The following is a 25,886-nucleotide window of genomic DNA, read 5'->3' on the forward strand; positions in this document are numbered from 1 at the left end:
AACACAGTTGGCATTGATATCATGTTCTTTGTTTTAAATAAAACACTTTGTTTGTTTTTCTGTTTTCTTGTCTTTTCCTTTTCCCTCTTCAGTTCTCTTGGTTGTTGGTGCATTGGGGCGGTTCTTGGGGGTGGGGAATGGAATTTATTGTATTTTTGTTTCATTATTCCTGGGGGGGTGACTTTGGGAGGAGTCTCGAATGGTTGAGGGACAGCTATTGGGGAACTGTGGGGGGATTGAGCAGGGCATTGACCTTGGATGCTTCTGTGTGTCTCTCTGAATGGGAATCTGCGGATTGACTGGCATGATGTAGTTATTGAGCGGCTTCACTGCAAGTACAGTGGGGCAAAAAGTACAGTGGGGCAAAAAGTACAATGAGGCAAAAAAAATTGCAAATAAATTCATAAAAAATCCTACAATGTGATTTTCTGGATTTGTTTTGTCATTTTGTCTGTCATAGTTGAAGTGTACCTATGATGAAAATTGCAGGCCTCTCTCATCTTTTTAAGTGGGAGAACTTGCACAATTGGTGGCTGACTAAATTTTTTGCCCCACTGTATATTGTATGTTTCGAATATTCAATAAGAATTTTTTTTTTTTTGTAAAAACTTTAAATAAAAAAAGAGAATAATAATAATGTCAGAGCAGGGTGTGGTATATGGCCAATATACCACGGCTAAGGGCTGTTCTTAAGCACGACGCATCGCAGAGTGCCTGGATACAGTCCTTAGCCGTGGTATATTGGCCATATACCACAAACCCCCAAGGTGCCTTATTGCTATTATAAACTGGTTACCAACGTAATTTGTAAAAATTTAAAAAAGGTTTTTTCATACCTTTGGTATACGGTCTGATATACCACGGCTGTCAGCCAATCAGCATTTAGGGGTCAAACAAACCAGTTTATAATATACAGTATACTTTATGATGGTGATTGTCAGCATAACACCAGAGTAGAACTGAGACCAGTGGTCTCCTGTCTGTCCTCTGCCCTGAGCATCACACTCACTCACTCACTCACACATACACACACACACACAAACACACACACTATACAATCAACACACACACACATCATAAACTTAACACACCACACAGCAACACTTATTTGTCATTTTTACATTGCTGCTGCTGGTGGTTTTAGCAGCAGGATCCACAGTGCCTCTCTGCTCCTGGAGGTGTGTAGGAGGCTCTGGGACCCCCTCTGGTAGCTCCCTGTGGATCAGAGGAGATGGGCTGCTGTGTGGTGACATATAGACCATCTGGAGATCTTCCTTCTCCTCCTCACTGGGGACGTCAGGGTAGGAGGCTGAGCTGAAGGAGCGCTGGGCCATAGACCGGGGGCCGGAGATGGGGCTGGGTCGGTGTTGTTGGGTCCGGAGCTCCACTGGTACCATCCTCTCTGCCTGCTGCTGGAGGTGTTGCCTGGCTGTGGGTTGACTAGGGGCCGGTTGGTCTGTCTTGCTGAGCTCTCGAGACAAAGCCAACTCATCCTCCACACCTGGGGGTCAGGTGGGGGACAGGAGGGGGACAAGAGGGGGTCAGGAGGGGTACAGAAGGGGGACAGGAGGGGAACAGGAGGGGTACAGAAGGGGGACAGGAGGAGGTTAGGAGGGGTACAGAAAGGGGGACAGGAGGAGTAAAGAAGGCGGTCAGGAGGGGTCAGGAGGGGGACAGGAGGGGGACAGGAGGGGTAAAGAAGGGGGACAGGAAGGGGACAGGAGGTGTAAAGAAGGGGGACAGGAAGGGGACAGGAGGGGAACAGGAGGGGGACAGGAGGGGGTTAGGAGGGGTACAGAAGGGGGACAGGAGGGGGTCAGGAGGGGGTAAGGAGGGGGTCAGGAAGGGGTCAGCAGGGGAACAAGAGGGGAACAGGAGGGGGTCAGGAGTGGAACAAGAGGGGAACAGGAGGGGGTCAGGAGGGGGACAGGAGGGGTACAGGAGGGGGACAGGAGGGGAACAGAAGGGGGACAGGAGGGGAACAGAAGGGGGGACAGGAGGGGAACAGCAGGGGGACAAGAGGAGGACGGGAGGGGGTCAGGAGGGGTAAAGAAGGCAGTCAGGAGGGGGACAGGAGGGGTACAGGAGGGGAACAAGAGGGGGTCATGAAGGGGTCAGGAGGGAGAACAATTACAGACACATTCCTGTCAGAACAGTTGGAAGGGGACTGGATGAGGGAAGGGATCGACACAGGGAGGATGGATTACCATTGATGAGCACCGTCTTCAAGACCCCGTCTTCCACGATCTCTGTTCTCTCCTGACCGTTTTCTTTGATCCTGTCAGATCAAGAACAGTGATCATCCACATTATCATGACATTTTGGGAAGCAAGTAAAGAGAAGATTCCCTTAAACACTTCAGTGGCCATACAGAAAACAGAGAAAGAGAGAGAACAGAGAACTGACTTCTTGGTGGTGGTGCTTTTGCCATTGATGACGCGCGTAGAAGTGGAGACAGACTTGAAATTCCCCATCCTTCCTCCAATACGGTCCATCCCATTCATTCCACCCATGGAGGACGAGAAAGAGGTGAAGTCATGCACTGTGAAAGACGAGGGGAGGGGAGGACCGGTCAGAAAGGAACTAACAAACTAATCAGTGAATGGAGCTGATATCAATGACATCCTGTTCCCTTATATAGTGTCTGTAGTGTATGTAGTGTATATAGTATGTGCCCTGGTTGAAAAGTAGTGCACTACATAGCTTACAGGGTGCCATTTTTGGGAACACAAACATCGTTTATTACTGACCTCCAGTGGAGGGGAAGGAGGAGAACCGACTGGGGCCGAGCCTGGAAGAGCCATGATGTCCATGGAAGCCACTGTGCATCCCTCTTCCAAAGGCAACGTCGTCTGGGAGAGCAGTCAAAACAAGGAGGTAGTGAGACAGGAAGAAGTGTTCGTGTAGCTTGTATGAACTGCTGAGATTCCCAGACGGGACTGGTTTCCCCGGGTCAGAGTTAGCCTTGACTAAGAAGCACATGAAGACATAGGGTACGGTTTAAGGACCGTAGTTTATTGGTCAGCCCCACCGAAGAAATTGGCGAAAGGATCCTGGCCTCTGAAGAATTCCTGAAACACTTCCTCGGGACTGCGGAATGTGAAGGTGAACCCTGGGAAATCGTCCGGAGCAGGATGACTACTTGAGCCTGGAGGGAGGGATAAATAAATACATGTTGATTGATAATTATGGACACTACCAACATGGCTGATCAAAAACAGAATAGAACACAAAACCCCAAGAGATAGAACAGAGAGATTCCTTCACCTGTGTTGTTGGGCATTCTGTCTTTGCCATGGGTATCATACGCCTTTGATTTGCTTCCTGTAAAGATAAGGCCATATTATTTGACTGTTATCACAAACTTCTTCGGGATTGGTGTCCCTTCCACGCAACGGTTGAGCTAACGTAGGCTAATGCGATTAGCATGATCTGATATTAGCAGAAAGCTTAAATTCTTGTTAACCTTTTGCGTGTAGGGGGCAGTATTTTCGTTTTTGGCTAAAAAACGTACCCATTTGAAACTGCCTATTTCTCAGCCCCAGAAACTAGAATATGCATATAATTGTCAGATTAGATAGAAAACACTAAAGTTTCCAAACCTGTCAAAATATTGTCTGTGAGTTTAACAGAACTGACATTGCAGGCGAAAGCCTGAGGAAAATCCAATCAGGAAGTGCCTCTTATTTTGAAATCTCTCTGTTTCTATGCATGCCTATCCTCCATTTAAAGGGATATCAACCAGATTCGTTTTTCTATGGCTTCCCTAAGGTGTCAACAGTCTTTAGACATAGTTTCAGGCTTTTATTTTGAACAATTAGCGTGAAAGATCACATTGCGTAAGTGGATAGGTGGGGGCTCTCAGAGTAAGTTTTGCGCAAAAGAGTAAAGCCGCCATTGTTCCTCCCGGTGTTATTGAAAAACCTACAGACCCGTTTGATATATTATCAAATATATATTTTAAGAACAACCTGAGGATTGATTATAAAAAACGTTTGACATGTTTCTGTGGACATTACGGAGACTATTTGGAATATACGTCTGTGTTGTCGTGACCGCTCTTTCCTGTGGATTTCTGAACATAACGCAACAAACAAACGGAGGTATTTTGGGTATAAAAATAATCTTTATGGAACAAAAGGAACATTTATTGTGTAACTGGGAGTCTCGTGAGTGAAAACATCCAAAGATCATCAAAGGTAAACGATTAATTTGATTGCTTTTCTGATTTTCGTGACCTAGCTACTTAATGCTTAGCATAGAATAACATTATGTACACTATCAACAAATTTACACAAACGCTTGGATTGCTTTCGCTGTAAAGCATAATTTCCAAATCTGAGACGACAGGTGGATTAACAAAAGGCTAAACTGTGTTTTGCAATATTGCACTTGTGATTTCATAAATATTAGTAATATTATTTGACTGTGGCGCTATGCTATTCAGTGGTTGCTGATGACAATTATCCCGCTACCGGGATGGGTAGCGTCAACAAGTTAATCTAACTGCACTGTCCAATTTACAGTAGCTATTACAGTGAAAGAATACCATGCTATTGTTTGAGGAGAGTGCACAAATTTGAACATGAAAAGTTATTAATAAACAAATTAGGCACATTTGTGAAGTCTTGATACAAAAATGTTAACATAAACGCAATGGTTCATTGGATCAACCTAAAACTTTGCACATACACTGCAAAATCCAAATTGCACCTGGGCTGGAATAATACATTATGGCCTTTCTCTTGCATTTCAAAGATAATGGACCGGTTGTTTTTTTCTTTGTATTATCTTTTATCTGATCTAATGTGTTTATTCTCCTACATTCCCTTCACAGTTCCACAAATGTCCACGTGTTTCCTTTCAAATGGTACCAAGAATATGCATATCCTTGCTTCAGGGCCTGATCTACAGGCAGTTAGATATGGGTATGTCATTCGAAGCAAAACAAATGGAAAAATGGGGCGGATCCTTAAGTTGGGGCAATAATTAACAGATTTAACAGGTGGTGGTATCTCTTACGGTCTGACAGAACTTCATAGGCCTCAGCCAGCTCCTTAAACTTCCTCTCCGCCTCCTCCTTGTTGTCTGGGTTCTTGTCCGGGTGCCATCGCAGAGCCTGCTTCCTGTACCTTCACATTAGAGTAGATACAGTTCATTATCTCATTCAATAACTTTCCCACACAGCAACATCTTCAATACTGTTGACAAAACTTATATTAGCTGCCTTAAACCTTCTACTGCAGTGGGCTAAATCAGGGTCACACAGAGTGTTTCTTGCTAGTCATAAACAAATCTACTTGGAAACAAAAGTATATACCTCACACACAAGGTTATGGGATTAAATAACAGAAGGAACTTGTACTATGTTAGATATGGAGTTGAAATGTATTACATTTTGAGTTTGCTTCCCAATTTTACACTTTATAAACATCACAGAACATTGAAATAAAATACAACCGTTTCACATAGAAACACCAGATTGTCTACGTATTTTTTATTTATTTTTATTCTAATTATGAGATTATGAAAAATATGAATAACATTCCACCCCTGAGGCCACTAAGTCATTTGACTGCAGGATTGGGCTACATGTACATGTACTGTATGTAATTGTCTGCATCCTCTTATTTCAAGAAGCAAAGTTCGACAACAACACGATTCCTTTTTGGAAGGGACTGTCATGTTTGTCATTTATTATCATGTCTTGTCCCTGTGCTCCCCATTCTATTCGTTTCCCTCTGCTGGTCTTATTAGGTTCTTTCCCTCTTTCTATCCCTCTCTCTCCCCCTCCCTCTCTCGCTCTCTCTTCTCTCTATCGTTCCGTTCCTGCTCCCAGCTGTTCCTATTCCCCTAATCATCATTTGGTCTTCCCACACCTGTTCCCGATCCTTTCCCCTGATTGGAGTCCCTATTTATTCCTTTGTGTTCCGTTCCTGTCCTGTCGGTTCCTTGTTTAGTATTCACCGTGCTGTGATTGTGTTTCGCCCTGTCCTGTCGTGTTTTTTGCCTTCATCAGATGCTGCGTGTGAGCAGGTGTCTCTGTCAACTACGGCCTGCGCCTACCCGGCGACCTGCAGTCTGTGGCCGCTTCTCTTGTTATTCCCCTCTACAGACTAGAGGATTTCTGTTATTCCCTGTTTGGACTTGAATAAACTCTGTTTCTGTTAAGTCGCTTTTGGGTCCTCTATCACCTGCATGACAGAAGGAACCGACCAAGGAATGGACCCAGCGACTTCAGACGCTCGTTACACTGCCGTCAAGATCCAAGGAGCTATGCTCGGCAGACACGAGCAGGAATTGTCTGCTGCTCGCCATGCCGTGGAGAACCTGGCCGCTCAGGTTTCCGACCTCTCTGGACAGTTCCAGAGTCACGTCTCGTGCCACCTGTTACTTCCTGGCCTGCCGAGCCTCCAGAACCTAGGGTTAATAACCCACCTTGCTACTCCGGGCAGCCCACTGAGTGCCGCTCCTTTCTCACGCAGTGTGAGATTGTGTTCTCTCTCCAACCCAACACATACTCTAGAGAGAGAGCTCGGGTTGCTTACGTCATTTCACTCCTTACTGGCCGGGCTCGAGAATGGGGCACAGCTATCTGGGAGGCAAGGGCTGATTGCTCTAACAAGTTCCAGAACTTTAAAGAGGAGATGATTCGGGTTTTTGACCGTTCAGTTTTTGGTAGGGAGGCTTCTAGGGCCCTGGCTTCCTTATGCCAAGGTGAACGGTCCATAACGGATTATTCTATTGAGTTTCGCACTCTTGCTGCCTCTAGTGAGTGGAACGAGCCGGCGCTGCTCGCTCGTTTTCTGGAGGGACTCCACGCAGTGGTTAAGGATGAGATTCTCTCCCGGGAGGTTCCTTCAGATGTGGACTCTTTGATTGCTCTCGCCATCCGCATAGAACGACGGGTAGATCTTCGTCACCGGGCTCGTGGAAGAGAGCTCGCATCAACGGTGTTTCCCTGCTCCGCATCGCAACCATCTCCCTCCTCTGGCTTTGAGACTGAGCCCATGCAGCTGGGAGGGATTCGCATCTCGACTAAGGAGAGGGAACGGAGGATCACCAACCGCCTGTGCCTCTATTGCGGAGTTGCTGGACATTTTGTTAATTCATGTCCAATAAGAGGCCAGAGCCCATCAGTAAGCGGAGGGCTACTGGTGAGCGCTACTACTCAGGTCTCTTCATCTAGATCTTGTACTACTATGTCGGTCCATCTACGCTGGACCGGTTCGGGTGCTACATGCAGTGCCTTGATTGACTCTGGGGCTGAGGGTTGTTTCATGGACGAAGCATGGGTTCGGAAACATAACATTCCTTTCAGACCGTTAGACAAGCCTACGCCCATGTTTGCCTTAGATGGTAGTCATCTTCCCAGTATCAAATTTGAGACACTACCTTTAACTCTCACAGTATCTGGTAACCACAGTGAGACTATTTCTTTTTGATTTTCCGTTCACCGTTTACACCTGTTGTTTTGGGTCATCCCTGGCTAGTATGTCATAATCCTTCTATTAATTGGTCTAGTAATTCTATCCTATCCTGGAACGTTTCTTGTCATGTGAAGTGTTTAATGTCTGCCATCCCTCCCGTTTCTTCTGTCCCTACTTCTCAGGAGGAACCTGGCGATTTGACAGGAGTGCCGGAGGAATATCATGATCTGCGCACGGTCTTCAGTCGGTCCCGAGCCAACTCCCTTCCCCCTCACCGGTCGTATGATTGTAGTATTGATCTCCTTCCGGGGACCACTCCTCCTCGAGGTAGACTATACTCTCTGTCGGCTCCCGAACGTAAGGCTCTCGAGGATTATTTGTCTGTGTCTCTTGACGCCGGTACCATAGTGCCTTCTTCTTCTCCGGCCGGGGCGGGGTTCTTTTTGTTAAGAAGAAGGACGGTACTCTGCGCCCCTGCGTGGATTATCGAGGGCTGAATGACATAACGGTTAAGAATCGTTATCCGCTTCCCCTTATGTCATCAGCCTTCGAGATTCTGCAGGGAGCCAGGTGCTTTACTAAGTTGGACCTTCGTAACGCTTACCATCTCGTGCGCATCAGAGAGGGGGACGAGTGGAAAACGGCGTTTAACACTCCGTTAGGGCATTTTGAGTACCGGGTTCTGCCGTTCGGTCTCGCCAATGCGCCAGCTGTTTTTCAGGCATTAGTTAATGATGTTCTGAGAGACATGCTGAACATCTTTGTTTTTGTCTATCTTGACGATATCCTGATTTTTTCTCCGTCACTCGAGATTCATGTTCAGCACGTTCGACGTGTTCTACAGCGCCTTTTAGAGAATTGTCTCTACGTTAAGGCTGAGAAGTGCTCTTTTCATGTCTCCTCCGTTACTTTTCTCGGTTCCGTTATTTCCGCTGAAGGCATTCAGATGGATTCCGCTAAGGTCCAAGCTGTCAGTGATTGGCCCGTTCCAAGGTCACGTGTCGAGTTGCAGCGCTTTTTAGGTTTCGCTAATTTCTATCGGCGTTTCATTCGTAATTTCGGTCAAGTTGCTGCCCCTCTCACAGCTCTTACTTCTGTCAAGACGTGTTTTAAGTGGTCCGGTTCCGCCCAGGGAGCTTTTGATCTTCTAAAAGAACGTTTTACGTCCGCTCCTATCCTCGTTACTCCTGACGTCACTAGACAATTCATTGTCGAGGTTGACGCTTCAGAGGTAGGCGTGGGAGCCATTCTATCCCAGCGCTTCCAGTCTGACGATAAGGTTCATCCTTGCGCTTATTTTTCTCATCGCCTGTCGCCATCTGAGCGCAACTATGATGTGGGTAACCGTGAACTGCTCGCCATCCGCTTAGCCCTAGGCGAATGGCGACAGTGGTTGGAGGGGGCGACCGTTCCTTTTGTCGTTTGGACAGACCATAAGAACCTTGAGTACATCCGTTCTGCCAAACGACTTAATGCCCGTCAAGCTCGTTGGGCGTTGTTTTTCGCTTCGTTTCGAGTTTGTGATTTCTTACCGTCCGGGTAGCAAGAACACCAAGCCTGATGCCTTATCCCGTCTGTTTAGTTCTTCTGTGGCTTCTACTGATCCCGAGGGATTCTTCCTTATGGGCGTGTTGTCGGGTTAACAGTCTGGGGAATTGAAAGACAGGTTAAGCAAGCACTCACGCACACTGCGTCGCCGCGCGCTTGTCCTAGTAACTCCTCCTTTTCGTTCCTGTTTCCACTCGTCTGGCTGTTCTTCAGTGGGCTCACTCTGCCAAGTTAGCTGGTCATCCCGGTGTTCGAGGCACTCTTGCGTCTATTCGCCAGCGCTTTTGGTGGCCGACTCAGGAGCGTGACACGCGCCGTTTCGTGGCTGCTTGTTCGGACTGCGCGCAGACTAAGTCGGGTAACTCTCCTCCTGCCGGTCGTCTCAGACCGCTCCCCATTCCTTCTCGACCATGGTCTCACATCGCCTTAGACTTCATTACCGGTCTGCCTTTGTCTGCGGGGAAGACTGTGATTCTTACGGTTGTCGATAGGTTCTCTAAGGCGGCACATTTCATTCCCCTCGCTAAACTTCCTTCCGCTAAGGAGACGGCACAAATCATTATTGAGAATGTATTCAGAATTCATGGCCTCCCGTTAGACGCCGTTTCAGACAGAGGCCCGCAATTCACGTCACAGTTTTGGAGGGAGTTCTGTCGTTTGATTGGTGCGTCCGTCAGTCTCTCTTCCGGGTTTCATCCCCAGTCTAACGGTCAACAGAGAGGGCCAATCAGACGATTGGTCGCATACTACGCAGTCTTTCTTTCAGAAACCCTGCGTCTTGGGCAGAACAGCTCCCCTGGGCAGAATACGCTCAATTCGCTTCCTTCGTCTGCTACCGGGTTATCTCCGTTTCAGAGTAGTCTGGGTTACCAGCCTCCTCTGTTCTCATCCCAGCTTGCCGAGTCCAGCGTTCCCTCCGCTCAAGCGTTTGTCCAACGTTGTGAGCGCACCTGGAGGAGGGTGAGGTCTGCACTTTGCCGTTACAGGGCACAGACGGTGAGAGCCGCCAATAAACGCAGGATTAAGAGTCCAAGGTATTGTTGCGGCCAGAGAGTGTGGCTTTCCACTCGCAACCTTCCTCTTACGACAGCTTCTCGTAAGTTGACTCCGCGGTTCATTGGTCCGTTCCGTGTCTCCCAGGTCGTCAATCCTGTCGCTGTGCGACTGCTTCTTCCGCGACATCTTCGTCGCGTCCATCCTGTCTTCCATGTCTCCTGTGTTAAGCCCTTTCTTCGCACCCCGTTCGTCTTCCCTCCCCCCTCCCGTCCTTGTCGAGAGCGCACCTATTTACAAGGTACATAAGATCATGGACATGCGTTCTCGGGGACGGGGTCACCAATACTTAGTGGATTGGGAGGGTTACGGTCCTGAGGAGAGGAGTTGGGTTCCGTCTCGGGACGTGCTGGACCGTTCACTCATCGATGATTTCCTCCGTTGCCGCCAGGATTCCTCCTCGAGTGCGCCAGGAGGCGCTCGGTGAGTGGGGGTACTGTCATGTTTGTCATTTATTATCATGTCTTGTCCCTGTGCTCCCCATTCTATTCGTTTCCCTCTGCTGGTCTTATTAGGTTCTTTCCCTCTTTCTATCCCTCTCTCTCCCCCTCCCTCTCTCGCTCTCTCTTCTCTCTATCGTTCCGTTCCTGCTCCCAGCTGTTCCTATTCCCTAATCATCATTTGGTCTTCCCACACCTGTTCCCGATCCTTTCCCCTGATTGGAGTCCCTATTTATTCCTTTGTGTTCCGTTCCTGTCCTGTCGGTTCCTTGTTTAGTATTCACCGTGCTGTGATTGTGTTTCGCCCTGTCCTGTCGTGTTTTTTGCCTTCATCAGATGCTGCGTGTGAGCAGGTGTCTCTGTCAACTACGGCCTGCGCCTACCCGGCGACCTGCAGTCTGTGGCCGCTTCTCTTGTTATTCCCCTCTACAGACTAGAGGATTTCTGTTATTCCCTGTTTGGACTTGAATAAACTCTGTTTCTGTTAAGTCGCTTTTGGGTCCTCTATCACCTGCATGACAGGGACAGCGAGCAGAGGACAATACTATAGAAAACTAAAATATATAGAAGACTATAGAAGAATATAGAAAAGTATAAATAACTATAGAAAAGTATAATATATAGAAGACTACAGGAAACTATAGATTATATAAGACTATAGAAAATTAGAGAAAACTATAGAGGACTATAGAAGACTATAGAAGACTGCAGAAAACTATAGAAAACTATTTTTTTAACTATAGATGACTATAGAAAACTATAGAAAACTAAAATATATAGAAAACCACAGAAAACTATAGAAGACTATATAAAACTATAGAAAACTATAGAAGACTATGTAAGAATATAGAAGACTATAGAAAACTATAGAAGACTATGTAAGAATATAGAAGACTATAGAAAACTATAGAAGACTATGTAAGACTATAGAAAACCATAGAAAACTAAAATATATAGAAGACCTGAAGACTATAGAAGACTATATAAAACTATATAAGACTATAGAAGACTATAGAAGACTATAGAAGACTATATAAGACTATAGAAGACTATATAAAACTATATAAGACTATAGAAGACTATAGAAGACTATATAAAACTATAGAACACTATAGAAGACTATATAAAACTATAGAACACTATAGAAGACTACAGAAGACTATATAAAACTATAGAAGACTATAGAAGACTATAGAAGACTATAGAAGACTATATAAAACTATATAAGACTATAGAAGACTATAGAAGACTATAGAAGACTATATAAAACTATAGAACACTATAGAAGACTATATAAAACTATAGAACACTATAGAAGACTACAGAAGACTATATAAAACTATATAAGACTATAGAAGACTATAGAAGACTATAGAAGACTATATAAAACTATAGAAGACTATAGAAGACTATAGAACACTATTGTATCAAGAATGGTCCACCAGCCAAAGGATATCCAGCCAACTTGAAACAACTGTGGGAAGCATTAGAGTCAACATGGGCCAGCATCCCTGTGGAACGCTTTCGACGCCTTGTAGAGTCCATGGACCCGACGAATTGAGGCTGTTCTGAGGGGCAAAGGGGTTGCTAATTCAATATTAGAAAAGTGTTGTTAATGTTTTTAATCACTCAGCGTAAGTCCAGTACCTCTATCAGTCAGTGTGGTTGAGCTTTCAATAGCTACTGTAGAGGTACACAGATGAACCACACAAGGCTAATAGTTAGCCTGGGAGATGATGTCTCATGAAGCCCTGCATAGGCCTATTCGGGAGTGGAAAGAGACAGATTATAGCGTAGGATGAGTCCTTGTCACCGGTCCTGTACTTACGCCTTTTTAATGTCCTCCGGAGAGGCGCTTCGTGACACTCCCAGAACATCATAATAATCCGTCATGTCTTCTTCACCGACGTCACGGCAACTGTTGACGACAACAACAACAACAACACAAATCTCATCAATGGGAGATACACAACAATACTTCTCAACAGGTGGGATCTTTTTGAAGCCTCATGCCATCTTATCTTGTGGCATAATCGATTAGCCAATCAAACTGCTTTATTAGTTTAGTAGAACTGTGTTAACCCTATCATAACCCAGGATTTGTGGTTCTATAATCATACTGTTTATTGTAGTTGTTGACTTTTTTTTGTCCTTGTAAATAAATCAAAATATTTTATTTTTATTTCACCTTTATTTAACCAGGTAAGCTAGTTGAGAACAAGTTCTCATTTACCATTGCGACCTGGCCAAGATAAAGCATAGCAGTTCGACACATACAACAACACAGAGTTACACATGGAATGAACAAACATACAGTCAATAATACAGTAGAAAATGAGCCTCCCGGGTGGCACAGTGGTTAAGGGCTGTGCCATCAGAGTCCCTGGGTTCGCGCCCAGGCTCTGTTGTAACCGGCCGCGACCGGGAGGTCCGTGCAGCGACGCACAATTGGCCTAGCATCGTCCGGGTGAGGTCCGGGTTAGGAAGGGCTTGGTCGGTAGGGATATCCTTGTCTCATCGCGCACCAGCGACTCCTGTGGCAGGCCGGGCGCTAACCAAGGTTGCCAGGTGCACGGTGTTTCCTCCGACACATTGGCTGGCTTCCAGGTTGGATGCGCGCTGTGTTAAGAAGCAGTACGGCTGGTTGGGTTGTGTATCGGAGGACGCATGACTTTCAACCTTCGTCTCTCCCGAACCCGTTCGGGAGTTCTAGCGATGAGACAAGATAGTAGCTACTACAACAATTGGATACAACGAAATTGGCGAGAAAAAGGGGTAAAATTAAACAAAAAAATTAAAATAATAATAATAATAATAATACAGTAGAAAAAAAGAAAACAAAGTCTATATACAGTGAGTGTGAATAAGGTCAAATAAGGCAATAAATAGGTCATGGTGGCAAAGTAATTACGATATGGCAATTAAACACTGGAATGATAGATGTGCAAGTAGAGATACTGTGGTGCAAAAGGAGCAAAATAAATCAATTCAGTATGGGGATGAGGTAGATATACATATGAGGCTGTTTACAGATGGGCTATGTACAGGTGGGCTATGTACAGATGGGCTATGTACAGATGGGCTATGTACAGGTGGGCTATGTACAGATGGGCTATGTACAGATGGGCTATGTACAGATGGGCTATGTACAGATGGGCTATGTACAGATGGGCTATGTACAGGTGCAGTGATCTGTAAGCTGCTCTGACAGCTGGTGCTTAAAGTTAGTGAGGGAGATGGGAATCTCCAGCTTCAGTGATTTTTGCAGTTCGTTCCAGTCTGGAAATCAAACCATGTTTAAAACTATCATAAATCACGGACTGTCAGTTGACAGTCAGTTGATAGTGGAAACAATTCCCCAGCCCCAGTTTACCAAAACAAACGTGATATGGTCAGGTTGATGAAATTGCAAATTGGGCCACTTCCCACTCCACAGACACCAAGCCCTTCCTCCTTCTGTGCTGTGTGGACTGTGCCTCTTCCCACTCCACAGACACCAAGCCCCTCCTCCTTCTGTGCTGTGTGGACTGTGACTCTTCCCACTCCACAGACACCAAGCCCCTCCTCCTTCTGTGCTGTGTGGACTGTGCCTCTTCCCACTCCACAGACACCAAGCCCCTCCTCCTTCTGTGCTGTGTGGACTGTGACTCTTCCTACTCCACAGACACCAAGCCCCTCCTCCTTCTGTGCTGTGTGGACTGTGCCTCTTCCCACTCCACAGACACCAAGCCCCTCCACCTTCCACTTACAGCAAAAATGAAAGATCACTTCTTCCTCTCTGACAACAAGGGGTTTAAACTAGCTATTTGCATTTGAGGTTTGGTCCAACAGACATCGACGAGAACTTGACCTTTTGTAACGATTCCCTTGTTTGTGTTTCATCTCCCAAAATATAGAATAGAGCAGACCCTTACTAAAACGAGAGTATCAATGAACGTGTGTGTGTGGGGGAAATGAAATGCTCAGTTTGTCACGCGAGGCATTGCAATACCACGTAGGGCAAGCAGCATGTTAGCCACAGACTGTTATGTGCTAGCTGTCTACTCAGTGGTTTATAAATGTGCAATGACCATACAAAGATGCATTTAAGTTGTGCATTGTGCATGGTTCTGGGTAAACCTGTAACAAAATGACATTTTCATAGACAGATGTGAAAGCCAGATCAGTGATTATTGAAGAAGAAAAAAAGCAGGTTAAACTATTTTGATAAAATAATTGAATTATTAGTGGGGCTTGTGGTTGTGGAAGGCTTATATTTAGCCTAGATATAATTTCACAAGTTCTGATTTCATCAGGATCATTGCTGCTATAACAGCCTCCACTCTTCTGGGAAGGCTTTCCACTAGATGTTGGAACATTGCTGCTATAACAGCCTCCACTCTTCTGGGAAGGCTTTCCACTAGATGTTGGAACATTGCTGCTATAACAGCCTCCACTCTTCTGGGAAGGCTTTCCACTAGATGTTGGAACATTGCTGCTATAACAGCCTCCACTCTTCTGGGAAGGCTTTCCACTAGATGTTGGAACATTGCTGCTATAACAGCCTCCACTCTTCTGGGAAGGCTTTCCACTAGATGATTTCATCAGGATCATTGCTGCTATAACAGCCTCCACTCTTCTGGGAAGGCTTTCCACTAGATGTTGGAACATTGCTGCTATAACAGCCTCCACTCTTCTGGGAAGGCTTTCCACTAGATGTTGGAACATTGCTGCTATAACAGCCTCCACTCTTCTGGGAAAGGCTTTCCACTAGATGTTGGAACATTGCTGCTATAACAGCCTCCACTCTTCTGGGAAGGCTTTCCACTAGATGTTGGAACATTGCTGCTATAACAGCCTCCACTCTTCTGGGAAGGCTTTCCACTAGATGTTGGAACATTGCTGCAGGGACTTGCTTCCATTCAGCCACAAGAGCATAACTGAGGTTGGGCACTAATGTTGGGTGATTAGGCCTGGCTCGCAGTTGGCGTTCCAATTCATTCCAAAGGTTGTTCGATGGGGTTGAGTTCAGGGCTCTGTGCAGGCCAGCCAAGTTCTTCCACACCGATCTCAACAAACCATTTCTGTATGGAACTCGCTTTGTGCACGGGGGCATTGTCATGCTGAAACAGGAAAGGGCCTTCCCCAAACTGTTGCCACAAAGTTGGAAGCACAGAATCGGCTAGAATGTCATTGTTAGCGTTAAGATTTCCCTTCACTGGAACTAAGGGGCCCAAACCATGAAAGACAGCCCCAGAACATTATTCCTCCTCCACCAAACTTTACAGTCGGCACTATGCATTTGGGAAGGTAGTGTTCTCCTAGCATCCGGCAAACCCAGATTTGTCCGTCGGACTTCCAGATGGTGAAGCGTGATTCATCACTCCAGAGATTAGTTTTAAACCATTCCAGCCGACACTTGGTATCACACATGGTGATCTTAGTCTTGTGTGAGGCTGCTCGGTCATGGAAACTCATTTTATGAAGCTCCTGGCAAACAGTTAGTGTTGACTTTATTTCTAGAGGCAGTTTGTAACTCGGTAGTGAGTGTTTTAACCGAGGACAGACCATTTTTACGCACTATGTGCTTCAGTACTAGGCGGTCCTGTTCTGTGAGCTTGTGTGGCCTACCACTTCGCGGCGGAGCCGTTGTTGCTCCTAGATGTTTCCACTTCACAATAACAGCGCTTACAGTTGACCGGGGAAGCTCCAGCAAGGCAAGAAATTTGACGGTGCCACATTGAAAGTCACTGAGCTCTTCAGTATGTGCCAATCTACTGCCAGTGTTTGTCTATGGAGATTGCATGGCTGTGTGCTTGATTGTATACACCTGTCAGCAACGAGTGTGGCTGAAATAGCTGAATCCACTAATTGGAAGGAGTGCCCACATACTGCTGGACATGTTGTGTAAAACAGGATAACTTGTTAATGGCACAATCAGTGATTTTTATTTATTTATTTGACCTTTATTTAACTAGGCAAGTCAGTTAAGAACAAATTCTTATTTTCAATGACGGCCCAGGAACAGTGGGTTAACTGCCTGTTCAGGGGCAGATTACTGCTGTTCAATGGTCATTCCAAATCAACCATTACATTCTTGTTTTGTTTTTTAATTACATTTACATTAAAGTCATTTAGCAGACGCTTAATGAGCTTTAATGAGCTTAGTAAGCTGCAATCTAGTTGTATTACCGTGTTAGTTGTATTACCGTGTTAGTTGTATTACCGTGTAATACACTGTTAGTGGGCCACTAGTCTAGTTGTATTACCGTGTTAATACACTGTTAGTGGGCCACTAGTCTAGTTGTATTACCGTGTTAATACACTGTTAGTGGGCTACTAGTCTAGTTGTATTACCGTGTTAATACACTGTTAGTGGGCCACTAGTCTAGTTGTATTACCGTGTTAATACACTGTTAGTGGGCCACTAGTCTAGTTGTATTACCGTGTTAATACACTGTTAGTGGGCCACTAGTCTAGTTGTATTACCGTACACTGTTAATGTTTTGCCTTCAACGGGTGGGATATGGCTCATGAAGTCATGTATTCATTGACAATGACTAAGGATAACATTGAGAATGGAGCGTCCTTTAGCCCGGTAAATCTATTCAGCACCAACAAAAGGAACCCCGGACCGCGGGGCCTGTAAGGTAATGTTGGACCGTCCACGGGTGTAACCCCACTGATATTGGCCATATACTCTGATCTCTCTCGAAACCGGATACAATATTATTTGGTTATTTCCAACTCGATCTCCCGAAACCTGACTTCCGACAACTGCCACCAACACACACACGCACACACACACACACATGCGCGCGCGCACACACACACACACACACACACACACACACACACACACACACACACACACACACACACACACACAGCGTCGGCAGCCAGCCGGAGTGTGTTTCAGACTAGACACAATGTTTTAAGCCGTGGACACATTGTAACTAAATATTGCCTAATATGGTAAGCATGTAGGCTACGGGCTACGCATTGGAATGGCAATGTTGTGTTTCGGACTGAACCGAAAGACAAAGTCCACTGCTGTTGGTAGTCAATATCATTTGGCGGAAAGTCCAAATCAACAAAAATAGGCCTACGCATAAATGGATAATGGGTATTAATGAATAAACTACTGTACCTTTGTTTAGGAGTAACAGCGAATGCTTTCCGTCTCTGTCTCTTCTTAAAATGGAAATGAATTATTGTGGAGAGCTTCTGGAATGCAGTTCGTGACAGGTGGTCCACGGAATAACGTAATTCGGTATACCTAAAGGGCTATTATATATTTATTTAACGTTATGAGTTGCCCGTTTTTCTCGGTGCCCTTGCTACCGGCACCATAACTCCGCAATCCCCTTTACTTCTACAGTTTGCTCTTTTCTTGTCTTACGTCCCAGTGACCACGTCACAAACAGCTGGGGCGGAGAGAGGGGAGACTGAGAAGATCTAGAACATGTCAGTGTTCTGGAACGTCAGTCGCCCTTCCCTGTACGCCTGTTGCATTGTGATGAACATGATCGCTTTCATTTTAGACTAGAGTGTATTTATAGTGGTTTGAAATGAATGTACAGCTAGCTGTATGTGCTTCCCATAAACCATTAAGCTATATATAAAAAAAGGTTTTGTTCAATGGTTTATTGGAGCTATATAGCGGGTCAAAGTACAACACTTCCAGAACCTTATCCTTAAAAGCAGGCAGCTCTAAATCAAATCAAACTGTATTGGTCACAACACATATTTAACAGATGTTATTGCGGGTGTAATGAAATACTTCTGATCCTAGCTCCAACAGTGCAGTAGTATCTAACAATTCACAACAATACACAACAATACACACATCAAAGTAAAATAATGGAATTAAGAAATATGTAAATATTAGGATGAGCATTGTCAGAGTGGCGTAGACTACAATACAGTAGAACAGAATACAGTATATACATATGAGATGAGTAAAGCAGTAGGTAAACATTATTAAAGTGACCAGTGTTCCATTATTAAAGTGACCAGTGTTCCATTATTAAAGTGACCAGTGTTCCATTATTAAGGTGACCAGTGTTCCATTATTAAAGTGACTAGTGTTCCATTATTAAAGTGACTAGTGTTCCATTATTAAAGTGACTAGTGTTCCATTATTAAAGTGACTAGTGTTCCATTATTAAAGTGACCAGTGTTCCATTATTAAGGTGACCAGTGTTTCATTATTAAAGTGACCAGTGTTCCATTATTAAGGTGACTAGTGTTCCATTATTAAAGTGACTAGTGTTCCATTATTAAAGTGACTAGTGTTCCATTATTAAAGTGACTAGTGTTCCATTATTAAAGTGACTAGTGTTCCATTATTAAAGTGACTAGTGTTCCATTATTAAAGTGACTAGTGTTCCATTATTAAAGTGACTAGTGTTCCATTATTAAAGTGACCAGTGTTCCATTATTAAGGTGACCAGTGTTCCATTATTAAAGTGACCAGTGTTCCATTATTAAGGTGACCAGTGTTCCATTATTAAAGTGACTAGTGTTCCATTATTAAAGTGACTAGTGTTCCATTATTAAAGTGACTAGTGTTCCATTATTAAAGTGACTAGTGTTCCATTATTAAAGTGACCAGTGTTCCATTATTAAAGTGACCAGTGTTCCATTATTAAGGTGACCAGTGTTTCATTATTAAAGTGACTAGTGTTCCATTATTAAAGTGACTAGTGTTCCATTATTAAAGTGACCAGTGTTCCATTATTAAAGTGACTAGTGTTCCATTATTAAAGTGACTAGTGTTCCATTATTAAAGTGACTAGTGTTCCATTATTAAAGTGACTAGTGTTCCATTATTAAAGTGACTAGTGTTCCATTATTAAAGTGACTAGTGTTCCATTATTAAAGTGACCAGTGTTCCATTATTAAAGTGACCAGTGTTCCATTATTAAAGTGACCAGTGTTCCATTATTAAAGTGACCAGTGTTCCATTATTAAAGTGACCAGTGTTCCATTATTAAAGTGACCAGTGTTCCATTATTAAAGTGACTAGTGTTCCATTATTAAAGTGACTAGTGTTCCATTATTAAAGTGACTAGTGTTCCATTATTAAAGTGACCAGTGTTCCATTATTAAAGTGACTAGTGTTCCATTATTAAAGTGACCATTTACATTACATTTACATTACATTTAAGTCATTTAGCAGACGCTCTTATCCAGAGCGACTTACAAATTGGTGCATTCACCTTATGACATCCAGTAGAACAGTCACTTTGCAATAGTGCATCTAAATCTTAAAGGGGGGGGTGAGAAGGATTACTTATCCTATCCTAGGTATTCCTTAAAGAGGTGGGGTTTCAGGTGTCTCCGGAAGGTGGTGATTGACTCCGCTGTCCTGGCGTCGTGAGGGAGTTTGTTTCACCATTGGGGGGCCAGAGCAGCGAACAGTTTTGACTGGGCTGAGCGGGAACTGTACTTCCTCAGTGGTAGGGAGGCGAGCAGGCCAGAGGTGGATGAACGCAGTGCCCTTGTTTGGGTGTAGGGCCTGATCAGAGACTGGAGGTACTGAGGTGCCGTTCCCCTCACAGCTCCGTAGGCAAGCACCATGGTCTTGTAGCGGATGCGAGCTTCAACTGGAAGCCAGTGGAGAGAGCGGAGGAGCGGGGTGACGTGAGAGAACTTGGGAAGGTTGAACACCAGACGGGCTGCGGCGTTCTGGATGAGTTGTAGGGGTTTAATGGCACAGGCAGGGAGCCCAGCCAACAGCGAGTTGCAGTAATCCAGACGGGAGATGACAAGTGCCTGGATTAGGACCTGCGCCGCTTCCTGTGTGAGGCAGGGTCGTACTCTGCGGATGTTGTAGAGTATGAACCTACAGGAACGGGCCACCGCCTTGATGTTAGTTGAGAACGACAGGGTGTTGTCCAGGATCACGCCAAGGTTCTTAGCGCTCTTGGAGGAGGACACAATGGAGTTGTCAACCGTGATGGCGAGATCATGGAACTGGCAGTCCTTCCCCGGGAGGAAGAGCAGCTCCGTCTTGCCGAGGTTCAGCTTGAGGTGGTGATCCGTCATCCACACTGATATGTCTGCCAGACATGCAGAGATGCGATTCGCCACCTGGTCATCAGAAGGGGGAAAGGAGAAGATTAATTGTGTGTCGTCTGCATAGCAATGATAGGAGAGACCATGTGAGGTTATGACAGAGCCAAGTGACTTGGTGTATAGCGAGAATAGGAGAGGACCTAGAACAGAGCCCTGGGGGACACCAGTGGTGAGAGCGCGTGGTGAGGAGACAGATTCTCGCCACGCCACCTGGTAGGAGCGACCTGTCAGGTAGGACGCAATCCAAGCGTGGGCCGCGCCGGAGATGCCCAACTCGGAGAGGGTGGAGAGGAGGATCTGATGGTTCACAGTATCGAAGGCAGCCGATAGGTCTAGAAGGATGAGAGCAGAGGAGAGAGAGTTAGCTTTAGCAGTGCGGAGCGCCTCCATGATACAGAGAAGAGCAGTCTCAGTTGAATGACTAGTCTTGAAACCTGACTGATTTGGATCAAGAAGGTCATTCAGAGAGAGATAGCGGGAGAGCTGGCCAAGGACGGCACGTTCAAGAGTTTTGGAGAGAAAAGAAAGAAGGGATACTGGTCTGTAGTTGTTGACATCGGAGGGATCGAGTGTAGGTTTTTTCAGAAGGGGTGCAACTCTCGCTCTCTTGAAGACGGAAGGGACGTAGCCAGCGGTCAGGGATGAGTTGATGAGCGAGGTGAGGTAAGGGAGAAGGTCTCCGGAAATGGTCTGGAGAAGAGAGGAGGGGATAGGGTCAAGCGGGCAGGTTGTTGGGCGGCCGGCCGTCACAAGGTCACTTTAATAATGTTCCATTATTAAAGTGACCAGTGATTCCATTATTAAAGTAACCAGTGTTCCATTATTAAAGTGACCAGTGATTCCATGTCTATGTACATGGGGCTGCAGCATCTAAAGTTCAGGGTTGAGTAACCAGGTAGCCCGTTAGTGATTGCACTAGCCTTGAGCTCAGTGTGAGTGTTGCTTGTAATCAATGGCTTCTGGTTGGGATATGTACGTTTGGTCACTGGTCACTGTGGGGACAGCGTTTTCAATGCAATTAATGAAGCTAGTGACTGATGTGGTAAACTCCTCAATCCCATTGGATGAGTCCCCGTAATATGTTCCAGTCTGTGCTAGGGAAACAGTCCTGTAGCTTAGCATCTCTTTCATTGGACCACTTCTGTACTTTTATTTTTGTATTTTTTTTATTTCACCTTTATTTAACCAGGTAGGCCAGGTGAGAACACCTTTATTTAACCAGGTAGGCCAGGTGAGAACACCTTTATTTAACCAGGTAGGCTAGTTGAGAACACCTTTATTTAACCAGGTAGGGTAGTTGAGAACACCTTTATTTAACCAGGTAGGCCAGGTGAGAACACATTTATTTAACCAGGTAGGCTAGTTTGAGAACACCTTTATTTAACCAGGTAGGCTAGTTGAGAACACCTTTATTTAACCAGGTAGGCCAGGTGAGAACACCTTTATTTAACCAGGTAGGCCAGTTGAGAACACCTTTATTTAACCAGGTAGGCTAGTTGAGAACACCTTTATTTAACCAGGTAGGCCAGTTGAGAACACCTTTATTTAACCAGGTAGGCTAGTTGAGAACACCTTTATTTAACCAGGTAGGCTAGTTGAGAACACCTTTATTTAACCAGGTAGGCCAGGTGAGAACACCTTTATTTAACCAGGTAGGCTAGTTGAGAACACATTTATTTAACCAGGTAGGCTAGTTGAGAACACCTTTATTTAACCAGGTAGGCCAGGTGAGAACACCTTTATTTAACCAGGTAGGCCAGGTGAGAACACCTTTATTTAACCAGGTAGGCTAGTTAAGAACACCTTTATTTAACCAGGTAGGCCAGGTGAGAACACCTTTATTTAACCAGGTAGGCCAGGTGAGAACACCTTTATTTAACCAGGTAGGCCAGTTGAGAACACCTTTATCTAACCAGGTAGGCTAGTTGAGAACACCTTTATTTAACCAGGTAGGCTAGTTGAGAACACCTTTATTTAACCAGGTAGGCCAGTTGAGAACACCTTTATTTAACCAGGTAGGCCAGTTGAGAACACCTTTATTTAACCAGGTAGGCTAGTTGAGAACACCTTTATTTAACCAGGTAGGCTAGTTGAGAACACCTTTATTTAACCAGGTAGGCCAGTTGAGAACACCTTTATTTAACCAGGTAGGCCAGTTGAGAACACCTTTATTTAACCAGGTAGGCCAGTTGAGAACAAGTTCTCATTTATAATTGCGACCTGGCCAAGATAAAGCAAAGCAGTTCGACAGGTACAACAACACAGAGTTACACATGGAGTAAAACAAACATGCAGTCAATAATACAGTAGAAAAATAAGTCTATATATACAATGTGAGCAAATGAGGTGAGAAGGGAGGTAAAGGCAAAAAAAGGCCATGGTGGCAAAGTAAATACAATATAGCAAGTAAAAATAATAATAATAATACTAAGCACTGGAATAGTAGATTTGCAGTGGATGAATGTGCAAAGTAGAGATAGAAATAATGGGAGTGCAAAGGAGCAAAATAAATAAATAAATTATAGATGGGCTATGTACAGGTGCAGTAATCTGTGAGCTGACAGCTGGTGCTTAAAGCTAGTGAGGGGGATAAGTGTTTCCAGTTTCCAGTATTGAGCGCTTCACTGGTACTTCCTGTTTGAGTTTTTTTTTCTTGTAAGCAGGAATGAGGAGAATAGAGTTATGGTTAGATTTGTCGAATGGAGGGCGAGGGAGAGCTTTGAATGTGTCTCTGTGTGTGGAGTAAAGGTGATCTAGAGTTTTTTTGTCTCTAGTTGCACAGGTGACATTAGGTAAGAAGGATTTAAATTTTCCTTCATTAAAATCGCTGGCGCCAACTATGAATTAGTGTTTTCTTGTTTGCTTATGGCCTTATGCAGCTGGTTGAGTCCGGTCTTAGTGCTAACATTTGGTTTGTGTTTGTAAATAGGCAACAACCTAAAAATATAGATGAAAACTCTCTTGGTAACTAGATTCAGCCGCAGGCCAATTGTTTTTATTGAGCGGATGGTTGGGGGCAGGATCATAATCAACAAATAAGGCCCTTAGCCATGGTATATTGGCCGTATACAACAAACCCCCAAGGTGCCTTATTGTCGGTCCCTCTCCTTGTTCGGGCGGTCGAAGTCACCGACCTTCTAGCCATCGCTGATCCTCTTTTCCTTTTCCATTGGTTTTGTCTTGTCTTGTATCTCACCTGGTTCCAATCCCATCCATTACATGCTGTGTATTTAATCCTCTGTTGCCCCCTCATTGTCCTTGTCGGTGAATGTTTGTTTGTAAGCATTGTGCCAGATATGTTCTGGTGGGCGACGGGTTTTGTACCCACTTGTATTATTTTGTATATTTTGGTTTTCAGAGTTTTTGAACACTTATTAAAACGGCTCTGTTTTATACCGAGTTCGATCTCCTGCGCCTGACTTCCCTGCCACCAACACGCACCCGTACAGGCCTATTGTGAAAGAAGGCTGGTTCAACAGCTATGCCTAGTGTCTTTTTTTATCCTTGAGGTGTTATGATATCATTACATTTTACATTCATTTATTGCTGTTGTTATAAAAACGTTTTTTTTTTTTAGATTTAACAAACCATAACGGACTAACATTCGAATTTGAGTTCATTTCAAGGCAATACATAAAATACAACTTGAAGCAGTCACATACAGTATTTACCCATGGAGCAACTTTCTGATTGGCCAGTGAAGGGCCAAGACTCGACCCACTCCACAACTTGTTTATTTGTCAAAACCAATATGAAGTGATGTATAGCCACGCTTTAGTTCGCAATGCTTTATGCTAGAAACAAGCTGTAAAATGCCAGGGGAAAGACATGACTCCGACGTGTACGGGATATCTTTGGTTTGTCTATGACATTCACAGGCTGCTCTACAACCTTCTATAACCAAGAAGACAAAAAAATGGACTTCGCCCGGGAAGCAGTGTGTGATTCTGTCACTATCAATGGGAGTTCAACAGGCTATTAAACAGCAAGCTAACTCTAAATCAGTCAGGAGCTAGCCAGGCTATTAAACAGCAAGCTAACTATAAATCAGTCAGGAGCTAGCCAGGCTATTAAACAACAAGCTAACTCTAAATCAGTCAGGAGCTAGCCAGGCTATTAAACAACATGCTAACTCTAAATCAGTCAGGAACTAGCCAGGCTATTAAACAACAAGCTAACTCTAAATCAGTCAGGAGCTAGCCAGGCTATTAAACAACAAGCTAACTCTAAATCAGTCAGGAGCTAGCCAGGCTATTAAACAACAAGCTTATTCTAAATCAGCTAGCCAGGCTATTAAACAACAAGCTAACTCTAAATCAGCTAGCCAGGCTATTAAACAACAAGCTAACTCTAAATCAGTCAGGAGCTAGCCAGGCTATTAAACAACAAGCTAACTCTAAATCAGTCAGGAGCTAGCCAGGCTATTAAACAACAAGCTTATTCTAAATCAGCTAGCCAGGCTATTAAACAACAAGCTAACTCTAAATCAGCTAGCCAGGCTATTAAACAACAAGCTAACTCTAAATCAGTCAGGAGCTAGCCAGGCTATTAAACAACAAGCTAACTATAAATCAGTCAGGGGCTAGCCAGGCTATTAAACAACAAGCTAACTATAAATCAGTCAGGGGCTAGCCAGGCTATTAAACAACAAGCTAACTCTAAATCAGTCAGGAGCTAGCCAGGTAGCCTAAGAAGGAATTAAAATTAATTATTTATGCTATATTATTATTATTATTTAAAGGCTATGGCCTGCCATTTAAGAAACAAATTGTGAAACATTGTGACACGCTACAGGCTGGCAGAACAACTCATTAACAATAGCACTTCAACAGCATGCCTATACATTTCGCACTTAGACTGTATTAGTTAGAATAAAATAGCAATGAAAAGAAAAATGATTTAGTAGACTATACAGTCGTTCTACAATCCCTTTGAATCCACTTTTAGAAACAGGAGTTTGGCCAGTCTTTGGTTTGAGGATCATATGGTGAGCTATGCATGCCTAGTTTGTTAATTTAGCCGAACAGATGCTCTTATATTCCCATGCACCTAATCACAGTCAACACTATTTTGTAACAACAATATCATGGAATAAAATACATTAGAAAAAGAATGATAGTTTCCAAAATTAATAAAAGTTACCAGTGCATATAGGCCTACCTGATGATTGTAACGTCTGCTTCCAACTCACACCTCTCAAACAGGTAGGTCCCCTGAACACAGCTCACTCTCCAGGCCCACTTTCCAGCTCACACTCTCAAACATGTAGGTCCCCTGAACACAGCTCACTCTCCAGGCCCACTTTCCAGCTCACACTCTCAAACACGTAGGTCCCCTGAACACAGCTCACTCT

At 44.5% G+C, this 25,886-nt stretch overlaps 1 protein-coding gene across 1 annotated transcript; it reads right to left on the minus strand.

The window, feature by feature from the left end:
• Positions 1-794: 794 nt before the first annotated feature.
• Positions 795-17,968, minus strand: LOC124033170 (dnaJ homolog subfamily B member 6-like). Its single transcript, XM_046345166.1, has 9 exons — positions 17,601-17,968; positions 12,300-12,389; positions 5,023-5,132; positions 3,268-3,324; positions 3,032-3,148; positions 2,751-2,852; positions 2,407-2,542; positions 2,208-2,278; positions 795-1,501 (listed from the first exon to the last, which is right to left on the minus strand). Exons 2-9 carry the CDS (start codon positions 12,362-12,364, stop codon positions 1,083-1,085), a joined length of 1,077 nt encoding a protein of 358 aa, XP_046201122.1. The 5' UTR covers positions 12,365-12,389; positions 17,601-17,968; the 3' UTR covers positions 795-1,082.
• Between the last annotated feature and the right edge of the window lie 7,918 nt (positions 17,969-25,886).

Source organism: Oncorhynchus gorbuscha, linkage group LG01 (assembly GCF_021184085.1).
Source record: "Oncorhynchus gorbuscha isolate QuinsamMale2020 ecotype Even-year linkage group LG01, OgorEven_v1.0, whole genome shotgun sequence".
Lineage (NCBI taxonomy): Eukaryota > Metazoa > Chordata > Actinopteri > Salmoniformes > Salmonidae > Oncorhynchus > Oncorhynchus gorbuscha.

Bases quoted from the DNA above. Each gene is read 5' to 3' on its own strand.
- LOC124033170 (XM_046345166.1), bottom strand. From the start codon at position 12,364: ATGACGGATTATTATGATGTTCTGGGAGTGTCACGAAGCGCCTCTCCG. The intron at 2,543-2,750 runs GTCAGTAATAAA...CGTCTTTCACAG, and splicing joins CTCCTTCCCCTCCACTGGAG to TGCATGACTTCACCTCTTTC. The intron at 1,502-2,207 runs GTAATCCATCCT...CCTGACCCCCAG, and splicing joins GAAGACGGTGCTCATCAATG to GTGTGGAGGATGAGTTGGCT.